Genomic DNA, 19,763 nt, shown 5'->3' with positions numbered 1-19,763 from the left:
TTTTAAGAGTTGTAGTAACTAGTTGAACAATTCACCAAAGGTTAATTCGATGCTGTTACCTCTTGAAAAAAAGGTCAGTATTTTTCTTAAGAGAAATACCAGATATGGTTCACAGTCCTGAGTAGTAAGTCTAACAAGCAATGGTGCTAGCAGAGCAGCTACAAAAACTCAGGCATAAGGAGCATATACTGGGGACATGGCATACTATCAAACATCTGTCTACCATAATTAGCAGTCACTGAAGTAGTCTAAGCTGCTCTGTCTCACTTGAATTTGTCATCCAGCTCACTTGGCCAGAATAAAATCCATATTGATACAAACCTGAATGAAAGTGGCTGACACTAATATCACAAAACAGGTATGCACAGGCTTGTTTGAGTAGTACAGCAGGTATCAGATAATTCAATAAAACAGTGAACTTGTCTTACCGTGTGCTCAACTCTTAATTTCTTTGATGTTTAATTATTTTCTTTCCTTTTGTGGCTTTTCTTTTCTTCTTTTCTATGAACTCTACTGAAATTCTTCTGCTAAATAATCGTATCTTAATATAATCATTAAGAGGGTATTAAATAAGTAGTGAAATAAACCAGAAAAGACCAGAAGCAAGGGATGGGTAGTCAATATGAAAAGGTGAGAAAAATTAATAATTTTCCTTTGCCTTTTAATTGTCTATTTAGATTATAAAGCCTTTATGGCAGCAAGTGTAAACAATTTTGTGTTTGTACAGTGTGTTAGAAGGGAAATTGTACTTTATTTCCTTGAGTGTTTGCCAGTGTTCCATTTGCAGCCCCAGGAGCACTACAGGGAATCCCATATTGCTCACCCTGCATGCTTTACATGCTTATCTTCTTAAAAAAGTGATATTGACAGTTTAATTCCTAACTTTCTTTACTAGGAACTTGCTTAATAATTAGCGCTATCTATCTTGGCAACACTTCAGCTGAGATTTTTCTTTGTCAGCCATCCTTAAAAACCTGTGTCCCTCCCCCAGCAGAACTCGAGAATCTGTTAAAACTTTTGTCAAGTGTTCTTGGGTACAAATTCTGCTGCTGTGCCATTGACAGAATGAAATTGAAGACCCTTTTCAAATGCCAAGAAAATAATATGTTAAAATCTATGTTTTTTTTAAGAATATTTGCTCAAGATACAGACTTAAAATTTTTTTTTATTCCTAAAGTTATAAAATTAAGGACTGCATTGATTCTAGCTAGTCATCCTTTTTGAAGAAAAAATAAGGGACGTGGATTTGTTTTGTGGTGTGCGTGTTTTTTTTTTTTTCTTAATTTTAAGGGATGAGTAAAAATTATTACACTCACAATTTCTTTGAACTGTGTTAAATTGGACATTGAGAGGCAACTGGGAAAAGGAACTGAAAAAATCAGTGGGTATGCATTTCTGTCACTGCCAACCCCATTGTAGCTCTGGGAAATTGTTCTGGAGAGCATTGTCTATATATACGCAAAAATGTCTGTGCCATGCTGTCAGAGAGGTTGCCACCACTTCTTGTGTCTGCAGTAGAAGTTTGTCAAACGTTCTAGAGAACAACAGGTGTGAAAAATGAGTTAGCAAAACTCTTCATGTCTTCCGGAAGTGTAAAAAGCTTGAAATGCTGTAATATATACACAAAAGCCATGGGAGGAATTGAGACAAAGGAGAGAACTTACGGTTGACAAAGATGGTCTGTCTTCAGATATTATTGCTGAAGGCCTTCTAAGCATAAAAAAAAAACAATGTTCCCTGTTTATTAACATTCTCTTCTGAAAGAAAACTGGATTTTTTGGGGGGTAGAAGGTCTGTCTGCAGGATTCTGTACGTCTGTCTTAGATGTTAAATGTAACTTCTCAATTATCTTGCAGAAGATCTGCCTTGTCATGGGTGGTTCTTTGGTTTGTCCTTATCAATCAATACTTATTTCTGCTTTTCCCTTCAAAATGTAGTAATTACTAATGATTACTTTAGATAGTGTTACCAGCTGATGACGTAGAGTCCTGAATTGGGTAGTAACTAAAGCTTATCCCCAGTGGATACTTACATGCTTTTAGAGGCATCCTGATTAAGATGATTGTCCCCATCAGTGTAGGCTTTCTTAAATTATTAAAAGATCTTGAAATACATGTCACTTTTTTTTCCCTAAACATATAGAAAGACTGAAGAGAGGATAATTATAGAAGAGTTTAGATAAACACAGAGAAGAAATTTGCTAAATTAGGTCTTACCCTTATAAAATTTCTCCTTCAGGCAAAGTTTAAAGTATCTTTGACTATTAAATTAGTCAGAAAGATAGGTTTGACATTTTGTAAAAGATCTTTGAGCCTATTTGGTAATGGCCTGGGTTGTTCCTGATTTCATTTCAACTAAGGCAGTGCTGCTTTTTTTTTGTTTCTACTTTTATCCTTAAGCTGGAAAAGGGAGAATAAAAACTTTTTCATGTGCTTTTAAGACTTGGGCATTGTTATTTTCAGAATATTTGGGCTCTGGACATTCGAGGGCCTTGGCTATCGGCACAACTAAATCAAATGTGTGAGGCATGACAATAATAGCTAACTTTCCTTCGCCGGTTGTGGTCTAGACTATTTTTTTCTCTTTGCAGCTTTTTTAGATAGAATGAATTGTAATGTGAGTATGTTACTCGGAGTTGCAAATAGCTAGTTCTAGCATTTATTTCGGCAAACATTAAGGTATTGGGAGATCTTTCGCCTGGCCTTAAGTGGCTTAATTATGAAAGGTCTCTGTTCTTTCAGACTTCCTTTCCTAAGGCTATGTGTGAGAATTTGTTTTTAATTTTTTAAACTCTAGTTATTACTAGTTGTGTAGATGAATTACAACAGCTTTTTTAAAATGAACTGCTGTATGAAAGGTACAAGCTGAAACTGTAATTAATATGAATCAAACAGATCTGCCTGTTGGAACTCTGTTATGCTGTTCAGACTTGTTTTATATGTAAATCAGATCTTGCTCATGATCTAGAGTTCACTCTTACCCAAGTGAAAGCTGTTTTCTTTGCTTTGGTGGAGGTGAACTGTGGAAGTCAAGAAGGATCAGAGCAAGAACTGCAAGTGGCATACATTTCTTGTTATGGTTATTTGTGCCTTTTACTTCCAGAACAGTCACAACTCTAGCTAAATAACAGAAAACAAATGCTACAAGTGGAAACTTTTTTTTTTATGTACTAACCATAAAGAGCAATCAGGCACATGGAATGGCTGTACAGTTTTGTAAAAAGACTGCCAATGTTGACCCTTGTATCTTGATTAGATAAGGGAAGAGGAAATTACAAGAATGTTAATATCTTATGTAAGCATTCGAGTATCTTCCCAGAATTAGGATTTTTTTATTCACCTTCTGTAGTGGCTCCAAGTAAAATAGATACTTCAAGTATGAATCGTCATAGCCTCTTTGACTTCAGTCACCTAACTTAATTCTATCAGTAGGCAAGCCAAAGGCTTGTTTTGTTTTATATTAACAGACAATTTTAATCTGTTCCCACTGCTGTCTAGAAGCCTATAGTTTTACACAGTTTCTGAAATTAAAGACAATACTCTCCATCTTTCTGCAACTCTTTTTTTCCTTCAGATAGCTACAGAGAACCAAGCATATGCAGGCAAAGAAATACCCTGGGTGTGGCGATGCATCTTGTGTTTGCTTTTCATTATACTAAAACGAAGGGTTTTTTTCCTTTTATGGATAAGATGTATTTGGAAAAAAAAAAAAACCAACCACAAACTGCCCCTTCATACTGTTGTATTGTAAATGGAATATGCAGCGTATTTTTAAATTGCAAAGACTAAGCAAAATTGGGGAAATATATTTTTACAGATATTTTACCTATTAAAAGACTATATTTTTTTCTTCATATCGAAGAGTTTTCCCTCATTCTTCTATGTGTTAATCAAGTCTGCAGTTGTTGTTGCAAGGCCTGAGTTGCATTTTCTTGTGAAAACTTTTGAAAAGTAATTTTGATTTAGAAATTGGAGAAACGGCATAGTAACTAGAGGGTGGAGAATGCATACTGGGAAAGGAAGGAAATGACAGAGCAATAACCCAATTAGACAAATGGAGCTATAGGAGTGCTGTCAGTGTGTTTTATTTTTTATATTAGAGTTTCGTTAGTTTGTATTCTTCACCCTTTTTTGCTCATGGACTGACATTCTAGGTGTGGTGTGTTTTGGTTTTGGTTTTTTTTTTGTTTGTTTGTTTGGGCTTTTTGCTATGTCAGCCAAACAAACTGAGAGTATCTTTGGGAGACACTATGGAGAGACTGTGATGGTAGTTCACAATTGGCTGCTTGATGCAAGGACAGAATTCTACTGTCTACCTACAGAATTCTACTGTCTATAGTCTTGCTTTTGTGGTGACTGTAAATGCCTCCGTGTTGCTTTATATCGCTTTCCTGTTTTATTTGGGAAGCTGATAAGGAACAACAGTAAAATGCAGGAACTGACTTAGATGGGCAACTGAAAAGTAAGCCCCAATTTGCCATGAAAGCATTTTCCCAGTAATATTGGTGGAGACTACAAAGCTCTGTTTGGGCTAGGTTTGTTTTTACTATATTATCTTTACTACTGAAAGTATAAAAAGAACAGGCTATTTCTTTAATGCATTTACCAGTACGTGGTAGCTTTAAATTATTGTATTTATTAATACATGTGCTTAAATTTTTTCTGTTTCCCCCTCCAGAATTTAAACAAGCAAGCCTATGATTTGGCAAAGGCTTTACTAAAGAGGACAGCGCAAGCAATTGAACCGTACATTACTAATGTGAGTGAAGACTGTAAATGAAGACTGCAAACAACTATGGAAATCAATACATTTTTTTCAACTGAGCTGTATTACAAAAAGAATGAATTGCATGTAGTCAAAATAGGGCTGTAAAATACCTTTTTACAAACTAGCAATTGTTCTTTGAGTCTAATTCTTTACCATATAGAAACTACTAAGCCTGTAACAATTTTGATTTCTGAAATGCAATGGATAGTTTACTTTCTGCTGTCTTGGGAGACCTTGCACTTCGATCCTTGATGTGACTGGAAGACCATGTGTACTTATGTATTGTTCTGATAAAAATATGTAAACACATTGTTCATGACAAAATTCTTTTTCTAGTGAGGAGATGAGGCTATTTAGAAGCTAGGAGAAGTGAAGATAGAGCAGAATTTTAATGCAGTTGTCACATGAAAAGAAGAGGAAATAGAATCTAAGAATAGATAGTAAGGAAGAAACGCAGCAAGTGGATTGAGGGTTGTAGCCAACTTGAGCATATTCATCATAGGCATTGCAAGAGAAGAGGGATGAGAGGAAGTAAAGATCAGACAGGACTATCCTCTAAATTAAAGTTGCACAACAGAAAAAAAAAAAATTTACACTTTTTTTTTTAACATAATTGGGGATTTAGCAGGTCTCGTGGCAGCTATCCCAAACCTCAAGAGCTTGAAAACAATAGAAAACTTTCAATGTTGTTTGTTGCTTTCAGACTTACAACACTTGTGGTACTTGAAAAGTGGGTACCTTCTAAGATTTAAAAAAAAATCTTCAGTGAAAACTCTTACTCCAAACCTGCTCTTCGGGAAGGTATTGCTACATGGAAGCCTGTTTTTAATATTCATCTGTAACGGGTTAGATTACAAACTGGGTGATGTTTTGTGGGTTTTAAGGAAGTCTGTACAATAAGAATCTTCCTCTTATGGAAAATATGTACACGCAGTCTTCTGTTCTTGGTTTCCCACAAGTGGGTAATATTATGCTGTCCGGTTTCTTTGTTTTGAAAGTTACTTACTTTCTTAAAATATATTAAAGACACAGTAGGAGTTAGTTGCCTAACCAGGAATACATACGTTTCAGACAACTCTGTATCCAGAAAAGGAAAACTTTTCTGCATGACAGTATGGATTCTTTAACTTCTAATGAAACGTGCTTATCTGTTATTCTCTAGTCATCATTATTATTAGAAACTGTTGACTATTGCATCACTTGTTGGGGTTCACTTGAAAACTGCCACTTTTTAAGGTTATAGTGTTTTTAGTTTCTTTACTGGTATGATTAACATTGTCAGGTACAGAGATTTAGTGCTAGACAAGCATAGGATTTAGAAGAGTGTATATATACTCTTGTTATTGATGTATACTCTGTTTTCTTTTCCAGTTCTTCAATCAGGTCCTCATGCTTGGTAAAACGTCAATTAGTGACCTGTCAGAGCACGTGTTTGACTTGATTCTGGAGTTATACAATATTGACAGTCACCTCTTGCTTTCTGTTCTACCACAGCTTGAATTCAAACTTAAGGTAAACACTTCTTATACATTCTGTGTATTTGAAATGTGTGTGATTTGGCTATTAATACAACTTTTTTACTGACAAGTTCATCAAATTATTTGGCATATAAAACTAATATGCAAAACATATCATTTCTGCATTGTTTAAAGGAAGATCCTCAAAAAGTAATTTGACTTCAAATATATTAACTTACAGTGCATGTGTACATATGTTTGGGTTTTGTTTGGGGTATGTTTTTCTTTTTTGGATGTATCTTTCAAGCAATAAGGTGATTTTTTTTTTTTTTTTTTTTTTTTTTTTTTGACTTGAGAATCTAACCTGCCTTGTTCCTTGGTTTACTGTAGTATTTATTGTGAAGGGCTTTAATATGTTGAAAGAACCTGTGCTGCTAGCTGTGCAGAGAGATTATGTTTGTTCAGAATAGTGAATTTTGGCAGGGAAAAGTTGGGCTCCATGTGAATGGAAACTGAGGTGCTGACAATTTTGTCCAAATAAAAGGTGTGTGACAGGTGGAAATAGAGCATTAGATTCCATTAATATGCCTTGTAGTCATTGCTACAATGACTTTTATGAATTTTCAGGCTTGTTATGTCTGGAGGGTAGCTGGTGCTAGCTATCTATTTTAATAGGTATTTTTCTTTTTAACATTCTACCATTTCAGAGTGTTTCTATCACTTGGAGAAATTCAGTATAACAGCTCCTACTCCCTTTGTTCTGCTCTACTTTTATTCTGTTTGTCATTTCACGGGGTTTCTGTGGAAGTGGGAAATTTGATTAGCTTTATATTACTGAGTTTGAAAGTGATTTGTAACTAAACTTGAGGGCTAATGTGCGGTCAGCAACTTTTAAATTTACATGTATTTTTATTATCAAGGACAGATTTTAGGTTTGTAGAACATTTGGTTTGTTCTCACTGCAATATTTATTATCGTAGTGGCTTGTTCATGCCTATTATTTTTTTCACTAATATTGCTAGGCAGACACACTCCACTTGTTGGACAAGTTGTTTTTTGATGGTTATATCTCTCCATTCATGTTTCCGAAAGAAGTAGGCTTGAATTTACTGCTTGCTGTCTGTGTCTTAAAAGTACACTTTTTTCAGCCTTTAATTTCTGTTCTTACAGATGGCAAACAATTATCATTCTCATTCCAATAAAAACAGTACTTCTGCAGCTGAAGCTGTTATTAAAGAGATGTAATCTTAACTGCTGCCACATCCTTTTTTAAATTTTTCATAGCCATAATTGCAGTAACCTTTCCATCTTTAGGTCTGTTTAAAACTGCAGGTTCTTGAATTGTCTTGCTGCCTGTTCATGGACTCTTATATTCCACTATTTCAATATAAACTACTTTTTTGTATCCTATTTTACCATTGGATTCAGCAAGTTTAAGTAGCCCAGCACTGTCAACCTTTTCTTCCCCCTGCCCACCACAGAACAACTTCTGGTTTCTTCCTTCAACTGGGCAATTTCAGCCCTAATAATTTCCATGTTTTCTTTGTACCTCTTAATTTACAACACATTCTTTCATGTTTGCATTTCTGTTCTTTGTTTGGTATACTCTTTTCAGATGATGAACATGTATTTTGTTGCTTTTTGTCTCCTTGATCCTTACTGTAGCTTTCTCCTTATGATCTAAACCCTTGAGGGTAAGGTGTTTCACCTCTGACGTTTGTAAGATCCAGTTTAACAATGTTTCCAGTAGACGTACATTTTGATGGTTACATTCTTACTGCTCTTATTCCTTGATATCTTGTTGAACTCAGTAAAGTTTGTGGCTATTCAGAGAGCATGATAAGGCTTCTGTTTGAATCGTCTTGTCGCTTCAGTTGTGTGGTTTTGATGCCTTAAGTTATAAGGACAAATAATATATGCCTATTTTGTCCTATTGGCTGTCAAATGTAGTTTGACCCACCCACCTCTCAGAGAAAAAAAAAAAAAACCTGTATTTGAAATAGGATAATCCTGGTTTAAATCCTGAGATGCTGGAACAGGTTGCCCAGGGAAGCTGTGGATGCCCCATCATTGGAGGTGTTCAAGGTCAGGTTGGACGGGGCTTTGAGCAACCTGATCTAGTGGGAAATGTCCCTGCCTATGGCAGGGGGGTTAGACTAGGTGATCTTTAAAGGATCCTTCCAACCCAAACCATTTCATGGCTCTAAATGACTTGAGAGGTCTGCAAGATATTTCTGTCGTTAAAGGGTATTTTGAAGATGAATGTTCTGAAATAGGGTCAGCCCATGGTTTTTCTGAGATCAAGACAAGTTCATTCTTTATGCAGACCTACCAGTGATGATTAAATACTTTCCGCTCCAACAATAGCTGTGGCTTTATTCTAAAGAGAAGCAGCTAGTGTCAAGCAATTTTAATTCACGTCCAGGTAAATAGCAGTGTGTTGAGAAGAGAGTGTGATTTCAATGAAACTCAAAGTACTTACAGTAGAAGGCAGCTAAAGTTTTGCTGCTTTGAATGAAAAGAAACTGGACAGCAGTGTCTCTGTTAGCTTGACGAAGCTCTGGATCAGGGTGGGGGGTAAAAGTGAAAAATATGCTTGGCAGCCCATATCAAATACAGGATAGAGATGATGTCTTTTTGAATAAAGGTTAATGACATAATAACCACAAACAGTGAGTTCTGCATGTCATTCAGAGCTTGCCTAGGTGGTGTTGCCTTTTCTGGATTTGGTACATAGTATTGCATCTTTATCCACACCCATAGTTGGAGCATTGCCTTTTCAGCTCACTCGCTGTGGACTCTTTACTAGGTATTTAAATAGAAGTTTGTAGAGTATATTTAGGTCAAATGCATAGTTTCACAGGCATGTCCAGTTTTTGTTCTATGATTTTTCTGATACAGCTCTTGAATATACAGGTGTGATAATAAGGCTTGTGTGGGGTACCGTGACAGTTACTGTATTCTAGGACCGCATGTAGCTGCTTTGCTGTTTTGAAGGAAAGCTGTGGCTGCCTCAACTGTTGAGTTATCGGTTTTGAAGAGTGAAGATGTGTCAGAATGATCTCATCTTGCATGCATTGAACACATGGAAGTGGACATATGATCTGTGCTTCTCAAAGATAATTTGGGTAGTTGCAATTATAAAGAAAACGCAGGTTTTCTTTATAATTGGCTTCAAAAGCAGTGATTAAAAAAATTTTGGCCAGATGGGAGACTTCTGAGCAAGACATCAAGTGTTCTGGCTCACTTTAAAGCTGATGCTTTAAAAAATATTTTCAGGTGCAAACTTGGCAAGTTCGGCATGAATTTGAACAGAACGCGGTATTTTTGATAATTTCAATTTACAAGAAATAAATCAATTACTTAAAGCATTTTCTTATGTTTTGCTATAGTTTGAGCCATTTTTATCCAAGACCTGTTCTTTTTAAATATTTGTCCAAATTGTCTTGCCTAAAAATTGTCTTAAATTCTTGTCTAAAAAGGCTTTTTGCCAGTAGAGAATGATAAATGGTTACTTTCATACAGATGTTGAACAATTTTTAATTTTTTTTTTACTGGCCTTATCATATAAAGCCTGAAGAACAATGAAGGTCAGCTCAGTAGGGGACTTTAAATTGGGAAATAAGAATTAGGCCTCCATATAAGAAAAGACTGATGTGACATGGGATTTTCAAAGGCAAATTGTATAGAACTTGATTACCAACAACATGAAAAAAAATTTTGTCACTTTTTTGGGGTTGTCATTTGGCAACAAAGTGGGAAATTATTATCCAAACATTATTATCCAAAAGGCAACAGGAATTCCTGGAAGAATGGTAATATGGTTAAAGACTTTGAAAGATTGTCCTTGAGAATTTCCATCTGTATGTTCTAATGGTATACGTATTTTGCTTCCTGTTACTGAGTGCTAGAGAAATACAGTTTAGTTCATTCTTCCTTTGTTTTTAATTGAGATGCATCAAAGAGACATGTCTTGGTCCTGAAGCTATGTGATTACTGACAAATCTTGTTTGGTGAATGGGATGAGTCCTTTTACACTGAGGGTTGCCTTTCCAGCTATGCTTCCTCTACCCAAAGCAAAATCCTCATTCACGTCAATTAATTTGTAATAACATTGCTGAGACTGAGATAGATATCGCCACCATGATGTCCTCTGGGGCAACTTGAAATACTGAGCTGAATATAAAAAGATACCGATGGAGAAGTATTTCTCTGCTGCCTGCCTCTCTAGTTCTGTCCACACATTCCTCCTGTGATTCCTTCATTTTCTTGTGTTTGGCACTGTTGGCAGTTTTTTCACTATTCTTTACCCCAAAGATAGTAGGTGGCAGAGACTTAAGTGTCGCACCAGCCACCTTTCTTTTACCTTAATGTCATTCATTTCTGGAGCTTAGTGGGCTGATGCTACCACCACAAAGCATTATCAGCCAGTAACATCTCTGGATGGAGTGGATAGATTTGTTCTGTAAGCCTTCTGGTGACAGATCATCTTTAGGTAACCTGTTGCCTTTTGGACATGGAAGGAAAGTGGGCTGAATTGTCTAGACATGTAGATGGCTTTTCAGGAATTTTAAGATCATGCTGCAGAACTGGTGCACATTTCTCTGGGAGAATGCAGAAGTGTGGTGCTGTTTGTGGATATGTTGTGCTGTCAGGTCTTCTGGACTCTCTGAGTCTGGCTCATCTACGTTGATACTCTCTGGTTAGCTTGTGTGACAGACATAACTGCCACTGTCAGATGCTAATGGGGATTACCTGTATGCCATTTTGGTGCTGTCCTCTTGATCACTTCTGCATAAGAGAGCGAGCTTAAAAGTACACCTCTGGTATGGAGTAAATGGCACATTTTGATTCCACTTGGTACTTGGAAAACAAGGTCTGGTAATTAACTGTGTCAAGTTGCTGAACAAAGTATTTCTAACACAAAGATTAATAGGTAGAATACAGTGCATGGTGTTATAGTGGCCGTATTGGAAAAACTATCATTCTGTCTTGGAATATGTGCTTCAGTAATGCTGATGGACATACCCCTTCTTGCTTAAGAAGGGCTCTTTGCTGTCTTTTTTTGAGGAGTGTGTGGCTGTGGTGATAGACAACTCGCCAATCATTTCAAATTCAGACATATTGCAGAAAGTGATCTCAGTCCTGCTTTGTTGGAAGCTGTTGAAGTTTCAACAGTACCCTGTTGTTGACAGGTCATGTGCCCAATGTCTCCAACTGCCAACCACTCCAACTAATCATCTATGAAGAACTGTAGCTTTGTTTAGTGGGATGTCATGTCTAGGCTTCTGCCATGAATGTGCTTGGCTTATGGTGAATCTGTATTCTGCCTGGGTTTCCGAGAACTACAGAGTTCTGTCTGAGCACAGACTGAAATCTGTGAAGTCTGTTGGATGTAATTCCATTTCATGATTGCAAGGGTTGCCACGTTCCTTTCCATAAATTCTAGTTAGAGTGAAGTGGGGAAGGGAGTTGCTCTTGATCTTGATTGTTCCAATTTTGAGGACCTTCTGTTCTTAAAGGATGCCAAAAGCTCTCTGTATTCATGACTTGTTTGTTCTTTCAGGAATGGGTCACATGTTTCATTCTCACCTTAGGGTACCCAGTTTACAGTATGGGTGCTAGGCATTTCTCTGATAGTGATCCTGTTTCTCTAAACTGATTCTTCTGGTATCAGCAACTTTTCCACTAGTTGCATATTCTGTACACGAACCAGAATTTCCATGTAGTACCTTACTACTTTGCTTCTAAACTTTTTGTGGTATGTTTTGAAAAGGAAGTGGTGGTGGTTTTCTCCCAACAGCCAGGTGAGCTTCACTGAGCAATCTCCCCTGCTTTCTGATTGATTGGGCTGCCTTGTTCTCTTCTCAGCCGCTGTTGCTGATAAGAGTTTAAGGACATGAACAAACGGCTGTGTGTCTGTGACTCATTACCTGACAGGATCCAAATCTCTTGCTGTCCATCTCCCTGAACTTCTTTTGCACTCTTCCTTGCAGGAATCCTCTTGATTTATCTTCATGGGATCAGGATCTTATGGAAGTTCTAGACTGTCTCATTGAGTGTGGGAAAAAATCCAATGGCTTTCTTGTCAGTGACCAAATAAATTTTTGACCATGTATGGAGAGCTTATGAAACTGTCAGTATGGAACTTGTGGGAGAACTTAGGTGCCTCAGGAACACTGTTATGCATATTTACTCTTTTGAATCTCAACAATGTGGCCACCTAGTGTTCAAGCACCTTGCCATTTTGGTACAACCAATGACCATACAGTTTGGTCATGATGCCAGGTAATTTTAACTGCTTTGAGAATTGTGTGTGACGTTGACTTGGATGAAGAATGAAAGGTTGCTGACAGTAACTGGTACTCTCTGAAATGTGCAGCTTTTGTGTGCTTTACTCCCTCACTTGCTTTTTGTTTCTTGTCTATCCCGAGAATTGGTATGTTTGAAGAGAATTGAAATGCAGTCAGGTGTGTGCCGTGTCACATACCAAACAAAAGTGGACAAACTAGTTATTCTTTTGCGTCTGGCTGGGATGGAGTTAATTTCCTTCATAGCAGCCTGTATAGTACTGTACTTTCTTCTTGCAGCTACAACAGGGCTGATGGCACACTAATGTTTTTGGCTGTTGCTGCACAGTGCTTGCACAGGTAAAGGCTTTCTCCCCCCACAACGCTGGGGCAGGGTAGCCGGTTGAGAGAGGACACATGCTCAGCAATAAAAGCTCAGGGAAAGGAGGAGGAAAGGGGGGATGTTTGCGCTCATGGTGTTTGTCTTCCCAAGGAAGCACTATGCGTGCTGAGACCCGGCTTTCCAGGAACTGGCGGGACATCTGCCTGCAAATGGGAAGTAGTGAATGAATTCCTCTTTTTGCTTTACTTGTGCACGCAGCTTTTTCTTTACCTATTAAACTGTCATTATCTTGACCCGTGAGTCTTTTCAGCTTCTTTCTATTTTTTCCCCTTCTCCTCTTTGTACAAGAGAGGAGAGCGAGTGAGAGGCTGGGTGGGTGTTTGGCTTTTGGCCAGGGTCAACCCACCACAGCTTTGTAGATTTTTGTAAAGAGAAAGCTCCTATGTTCTCATGTGGCAGAAAAGGAGTGTTGTTAAACTCTTAACACTCTGAGACCTGTGTCAAAGCATGGTTGCTTCTTACTGGTAATTGTTTTTTTACCTAATTTTGGAAAGGAGTTTGGGGAATTAGCAGGAGGATGCATACTGAAATTCATTTAACTTAACCTCTTCTGTGAGGGTCAGTCATTTGTGCCCGAAATTGGTATTATAAGGTGGTGTGTTTTCAGATGTATGATTGACACAGGAGCATTATTGGTGCAGGAGAGGCCAGAGGTAGGAGTGTATTGTTGTGTAGGTCAGCTTGTAAAGAAAACTGATATTCTTTCATTCAAATTTGATATTTAAATTTTAGAAATTTGTATTACTGAAAGTGGATACCATTTTAATGTTTAGGCTAATAAAATGATCATGAATAGAGTATTTAGGAAATAACCATAATGGGTTTTAGGTCTTTATCACCTTACTAAATCAAAATGGTGTAATGAATAAAAATCAATAAGATGTTGACCTTTATTATTGTAGAGCTGCCTTTCTCCCCGGATATGGTAGTTAAAATTAAAAAGTTTCAGGTCATATGTCTACTTGTATTCCCAAATCCGCTCAGATCCTTAGTGCTGCTTATTCTTTTGCTCTTGGTAGTGATAACAGTCTGACCAACTTCAACTGTTGTTAGTGACATCTAGGCAGAAGAGCAGCTGCCTGTGTGTTAGGAGCATGTATGGGGAACCGAAATGTTGGTGTTCAATGTCAACTTTTATTGACAAATCATTATGGAACACTATTAAGCATAAAGAGTGCTGGACCATAGCTAAGAAAAGAGATGAAGGACATGACTCTTCAAGTACACAATGTCTTGTAGAATGTGGAGAAAATAAAGATTTTTTTTTTTTTTTTTTTCTCAGAGTTTACGATACTAATTTTTTTTTTCCCTCAGAAAAAGAAGTAGAGATTAAAGTAGAATAAAGAAAAGAGACTGTAGCAGTGATGCATTCGTTTAATAAGAAGTACAAGTTGATTTTTGACCTTTAGGAGCTTATATAAGAATGTTTCAAGGAGACCAACATCTGGGCACAAATTTAGAAGTACCAAATACTCTTGGTCCATAATCACAAATATTCATTGTTTCTACAAAAAGGACTAAACATGAGTTGGTTGTCTTATAATTGGATTAGTGGCTAATACAGTGAAAGCTTCTTCTGTGGCTAATTCATTAAGGATATTTTCATTGGGTTTTTTTAATGTCTCTTTTCTTTTTTTCTATATTGATGGCTGTGTAATTAAGTAGTTTAATGTTTAGTGTACTCCCCATCCTCTGGGTTGTCTTGCTCTGGATCTGTGTTGCTTACCTAGAGAAACGCAGAGTTGCTTAGTATTTTTGATATTTTATTGGTTTAAGCAAGAGTGGATGGGATGTGACTAATGGAGGTTGGACTAATATAAGGCTGCAAAAAAATTTAAAATTCTTAATCATGATGGCACAGAATAAGAATTTGTAGTGTAATTGACACTTACAAGTTATCTTTTTCTTGATGAGTTTCACTTATTGCAGATTAAGAGGGGGAGGTTGTAGATGGCTTTCAGTAATGTCAATCTGAACTTTAATTGGAAAAAATTAGTCAAACACAGACAAATGTATTAATGGATTTACTCTTAACGCTGCTAATACTTAATACTAAAATGTATGCAAAGAATTTATAGTATTTTGTAATGTAGTAATACATCAGTGTTAGATTTCTTCATCCTTAACTTCTCTTGCTCTGTTACTTTAAGGATTTTACAAATGCTTTTACTGTTCTTAGGGAGCTGAATTAAAAGGACATGCTCGCAAACTTCTCAGCCCATTTATGGTATTGAGTCAGATGGGAGAAATAGTTGGTCTTTAAGATTGTGGTGTCGTATTAGACAACTTTAACAGCTACATTGTGCTCTTATTTCTTGTTCACATTCAAAAGGTGATGTTGAACTAATAAGAATGTCAAAGATGGTAGAAAAGAACTGTGTTAAACATTCCTTGCCTTTATTATTAGAAAAAAGACTGAAATAATAAGGGTTGAATAATATCTAGTTAATATAAAGTAATTTTAGCTACACCCTTTTCAAAGAAGTGTTGCAGCCAGTTGTTCTTTTTTCTTTTCCTTTAATAAGCAAAAGAAAAAAATTGGTGAACAGGAAGTACATGCTAATTGCACAAATGTTAGCACATGTTTACAAAGCATGTATTAAGTTTCAAATGCTGTGTATTGTATTAAACAAGTGTAATGAAAACCATTGTTAATGAAAATACACTGGAGAAGGCCTTGTTTTATCTCTTAGTGCTAATTTTAAATTTGAAAGAAAAATATCAGTTGTAACTCAGCATTTTTAAATATAGGCTTAAATACAGGACCAGATCCTGTGCTTCTCGGATCTTGGGTACTTAAGGTGATGTTCTCTAAAAAATTACTTTCTGAAAACTCTTTTTCATTTTAACTAAATTTTTGTAATTAAACACTAGTCTAGAGAACTGTAGACCTTTATGTGCAGATAAACACGGCATGAGGTTTGTGGGATTTTGTGTAGTGCCTGAATTTGTGTAAGCTTGTACAGGCACATACCAAATTTCCAAACAGGATCAGAAATCTGTAAATGAGGGTTGTGTAGGTATCTGTGTATTTTTCACCTGGCTTTGTTCATGTTGTTTTTTATCTCTACATTGTTTTTTGTTTTCACTGCCTTTATTATTTTGTCTTCTCCCAATAATAGTGAAGGTTTTTTGTCTTGAGACGTACATTTGCATGCAGGAAAAGTATTAATCTGTATTATGATATTTCTAGAGGTGTATAAGTGTATTGATGTAAAAGCTGTATAAAACACAAGTCTTGGTTTTGTTTGTTTTGTGGGTTTTGTTTTGTTGTTGTGGCTTTTTTTTTAAATTAAAAAAAAAAAAGTGCTTGTTTTCCAGAGCAATGACAATGAAGAACGCCTGCAGGTTGTAAAACTTCTAGCAAAAATGTTTGGGGCGAAGGATTCGGAGTTGGCATCTCAAAACAAACCACTTTGGCAGTGCTACCTGGGGAGGTATATTATGGTTTAGTTCACTTCCTTGAAGGGGAAAAACTTTCAATGAAGTATAATTCAAATTTTTTTTTTGAAAGTGACACAGCTAAGTGTATGTTCCCACTTGCTGCTTTATCTGAAATCTGACAGATAATACTAAAGAGGTTATTTTACATACATCTTCTGTATCGGTGATTCTTCCTTCATCGTTCATTTTTTTGCATTTTTTGTCAAGAAAAAGAAATAGTTTATTTTAATTTCTTCACAAGTGAAACTGTTCAATGATGGATTAGTTCTAAAACAGTAGTTTTGCAGTATCAGGTGATATTAGAACTGCTTTTAAGACTTTTATATACAAAGTTTGTATACTGGTTTTAATTTTTTTTTAATGATAGGAGTGCCTTAAGAGGTGTGTAGTATTTACAATGCTGCAAAAACACTTAGTCTTTTGTTTTTGAAATATTCTGCCGGATTGAGATAGAAAATACAGCTGGAGCTTGTAGTCAGGAGAAATTTAAGTATGGCCACTATGATGAAAATGATTTTGATTTGAGTAAGTGAGAATAAATTATATACCTTATTACAAATGCAGTAACTTATAATTTAGCATTCAATTGTATCAAAACCAGTCTTCAAAGAAATGCTACTTTTAAAAGTACAGGAAACTTATGTGAGGGAAGGCCTTTTTCTTGAAAGTGCATAACTATTTAAAACATTGCATGTCATGAAAAAATACCAGATCTAATTGGGCCCAAAGGAAAAAGCTTCATTGTGTTATAATGTGAAGCAATGTGAATACATGCAATCTGTTGCTCGTAATTACTGTTTTTAACTAGTTACAAACCACATGCACATATTTACTTTTTTCAAGGATTTTAACTAAGTTAAAAGCTGTGTTACTAAAGGAACCATTCTTAAAATCTCTTGATTTTGAAAGCATACCCCATTTTTACTAAAACAGTTACTCCTTAAAAACCTCTTTATTTCATAAAAAAGCATTTCAACAGCATTAATGTTCTAAAATCTGATATTTAATTTGTTTAAAACCAAGCATTTTGAGGATAGCTTGGAAATTCATTTTATTTTTCAAGAGTTGTTTGTAACTCATTACACCAATAGTTTTATTATAAAATTACTTATCACAATTAAACACGAGAAAATATTAGTTTTCAAGCATCAAACCTAATTCAGTCTTTTGAAAGGAAATCTTACAGAAGTTGAAGTGATCCATCTCACAAGAAATTTGTACTAAGCTAGATGCCTATTTGTTTGCTGTGTATCATACAGTTTATAAGATTGTGATATTCATCCCCTCTTTAAAACTTTTAGTTGCTGATTCATGGTTCATGGTTAACTGTGTGGAGCATTACAGAAAAGATAGTTAAAATATGTCAGACATCTTTCTAATAAATAATTGTTGTCTGCCTTGGAGTTTTTCATGTGTACCAGGAGAGGATATTTCTCTTCATGTTCAGAACATGAATAAGTACAGGAGTTTTTTTAGTTAAGCTAAAGACAGTCTACATAAAACTGTGAAATCACAGAAGTTTTATGCGTGTAAATGTACATGGGAAGTGTAAAAATATTTTCAGAGGTATTTGAGAACATGTAGAAATAAACTAATTGCTTTGGTAAAAGTGATGTTTTTGTTGTTGTTGTAATGCATTGTCTTGTTTCTGAATAGGTTTAATGATATCCATGTACCTATTCGTCTTGAATGTGTGAAATTTGCAAGTCACTGCCTTATGAACCATCCCGACCTAGCAAAAGACTTAACAGGTACCAGATTTATTATAACATTAAAATACAATGTTAAGTCTCCTGGAAAAATCAGGAAGGTTAGTTGTAATCCTAAGTAACGTTGTCAGATGTTGTGGAGGGCATAACTGAGGTTGGACTTCTAAGTCAGGGAGTCCCTGCCTTAACCAGAGAGATCACTCTCCCTCTCTTACCGTAGTTGCATTCCCAACTGTTGTTGAAATTAAGCACTGTGGGATCAGGCAAAGACAGTCTGGCTAACTTAGTGGCTATGGCATTTACTAATTAGGGTGCAGAGTGGAGACTAAAGTTTCACAAAGCTGAAATGTGTAAATATTATGCAGCCACTGCCTAAAATGTGAAAACAGTCCTGGTAACTGTGACCACAGCCGTAGGGTACTGCTCCTTCAGATCAAACACAGCCTGTAACTCAAGACCTCTGTAGGAAGGAGGCAACTGGCATAGACAGAAGCGTTTAGTGTTTGTTGCTCCTGATGTTTTAATGAAAAAAGTGTAATTAAGGAGAATGGGTTGGTTTGGGTTTTTTTTCCCCTCAGATTGTATATGGATACTGTATCTCCCCCTGATCAATAAGCTCTTAGTTCTTGTAATTTTTTGGAGGTAATATCTTTGTCCATTTCCTCTAAGGAGGGAATTTAAAGGGCTCTTAAGTGTGTGAGATTGCTCTCCTACTTGATGAGCATTTGTCAAGTTAGACACAAATACCAGCAGGCTAGAATCATCCCGTAGTTATTGGTATAGTTAAGCCAGCTTAAAAAAATAAATGTTTCTGGACCTTTCCATAATGGAATATAAAGATGTTTCCTCTTTGATTATCACAATTTTATTTTCAAGGATTTTTTTCTTTTTTACATTGCAGAAAGACTTTGTGCCCCCTCTAATGGTATCCTCTGGGAAATGTAATTTTGCTTGCCCCTCCCCTCTCTCCCCACAGCGCTTATCGAAGTCAAATTGTTGAAAAATTTCTCTGACTCACTGGTGTTTGAGACTAGAATTGTTTTGTGCAATGGCATTGTTCGTTTGTTTTAGTTTATTATGTATTCCTGTGGAACAAAACTGTATTTTTTAAAAGTCTTATTTGGATTTAAAATTTCATAACCTCCATAAGTGCAAAGCTTTATTTCTTTTGACACTTCTGCTGATTAGCGGAAGTGTTAATGGCCAATGTTTCAGATGAGACTTGAAAATTTCCACTGGTCATTGAACAGTAATAAGAGAACAGTAACCTCTGCTTATTTCATTCAGAGTAAACTTTGAATTTTCAGTGTTTCTTAATGTTCTCATTGTTTCACTGATGTATGCTGTGTACAGTGATCTTAACTTTTGTGTGCTTTTTCCTACCCATTTGTGCTTCTAAATTAACCTACAATACATACTTCTCTAAAGATAAATGAACTTTGTCATTTTGTCAGCTCTCTAAAATGGCAGTAGGTAGCTAACATGTTTGACCCTTCTAAGCAGAAATCTTGACATTTTGATAGTATAAGATTATTGATGTTACCAAATAAGTAGCAATGGGCCAAAATAATCTAGAAAAAATGTTTTAAGATGAATAAACTAGGATGTGTCTAAATAAGCATTATAGCTTGGTCAAAGAGCATGCTGTTGAAGTATGTCTCTTGATTTGTCCCTGCTTACAATGCTTACATGG

At 36.1% G+C, this 19,763-nt stretch overlaps 1 protein-coding gene across 1 annotated transcript in view; it reads left to right on the top strand.

Annotated features, from left to right (window-relative positions):
• Nucleotides 1-19,763, top strand: part of PDS5B (PDS5 cohesin associated factor B) — a 111,854-nt gene that overhangs the window by 34,322 nt on the left and 57,769 nt on the right. Inside the window, exons 7-10 of the mRNA XM_082489759.1 lie at nucleotides 4,678-4,758; nucleotides 6,139-6,279; nucleotides 16,239-16,354; nucleotides 18,018-18,112. Coding sequence (XP_082345885.1) covers nucleotides 4,678-4,758; nucleotides 6,139-6,279; nucleotides 16,239-16,354; nucleotides 18,018-18,112 — 433 coding nt within the window. The remainder of the gene's footprint in view (nucleotides 1-4,677; nucleotides 4,759-6,138; nucleotides 6,280-16,238; nucleotides 16,355-18,017; nucleotides 18,113-19,763) is intronic.

The sequence above is a fragment of the Vanellus vanellus genome (assembly GCF_965231255.1).
Source record: "Vanellus vanellus genome assembly, chromosome: 1".
Classification (NCBI taxonomy): domain Eukaryota; kingdom Metazoa; phylum Chordata; class Aves; order Charadriiformes; family Charadriidae; genus Vanellus; species Vanellus vanellus.
The sequence above is the reverse complement of the archived record's forward strand: the minus strand, read 5'-3'. Positions and strand labels throughout refer to the sequence as shown.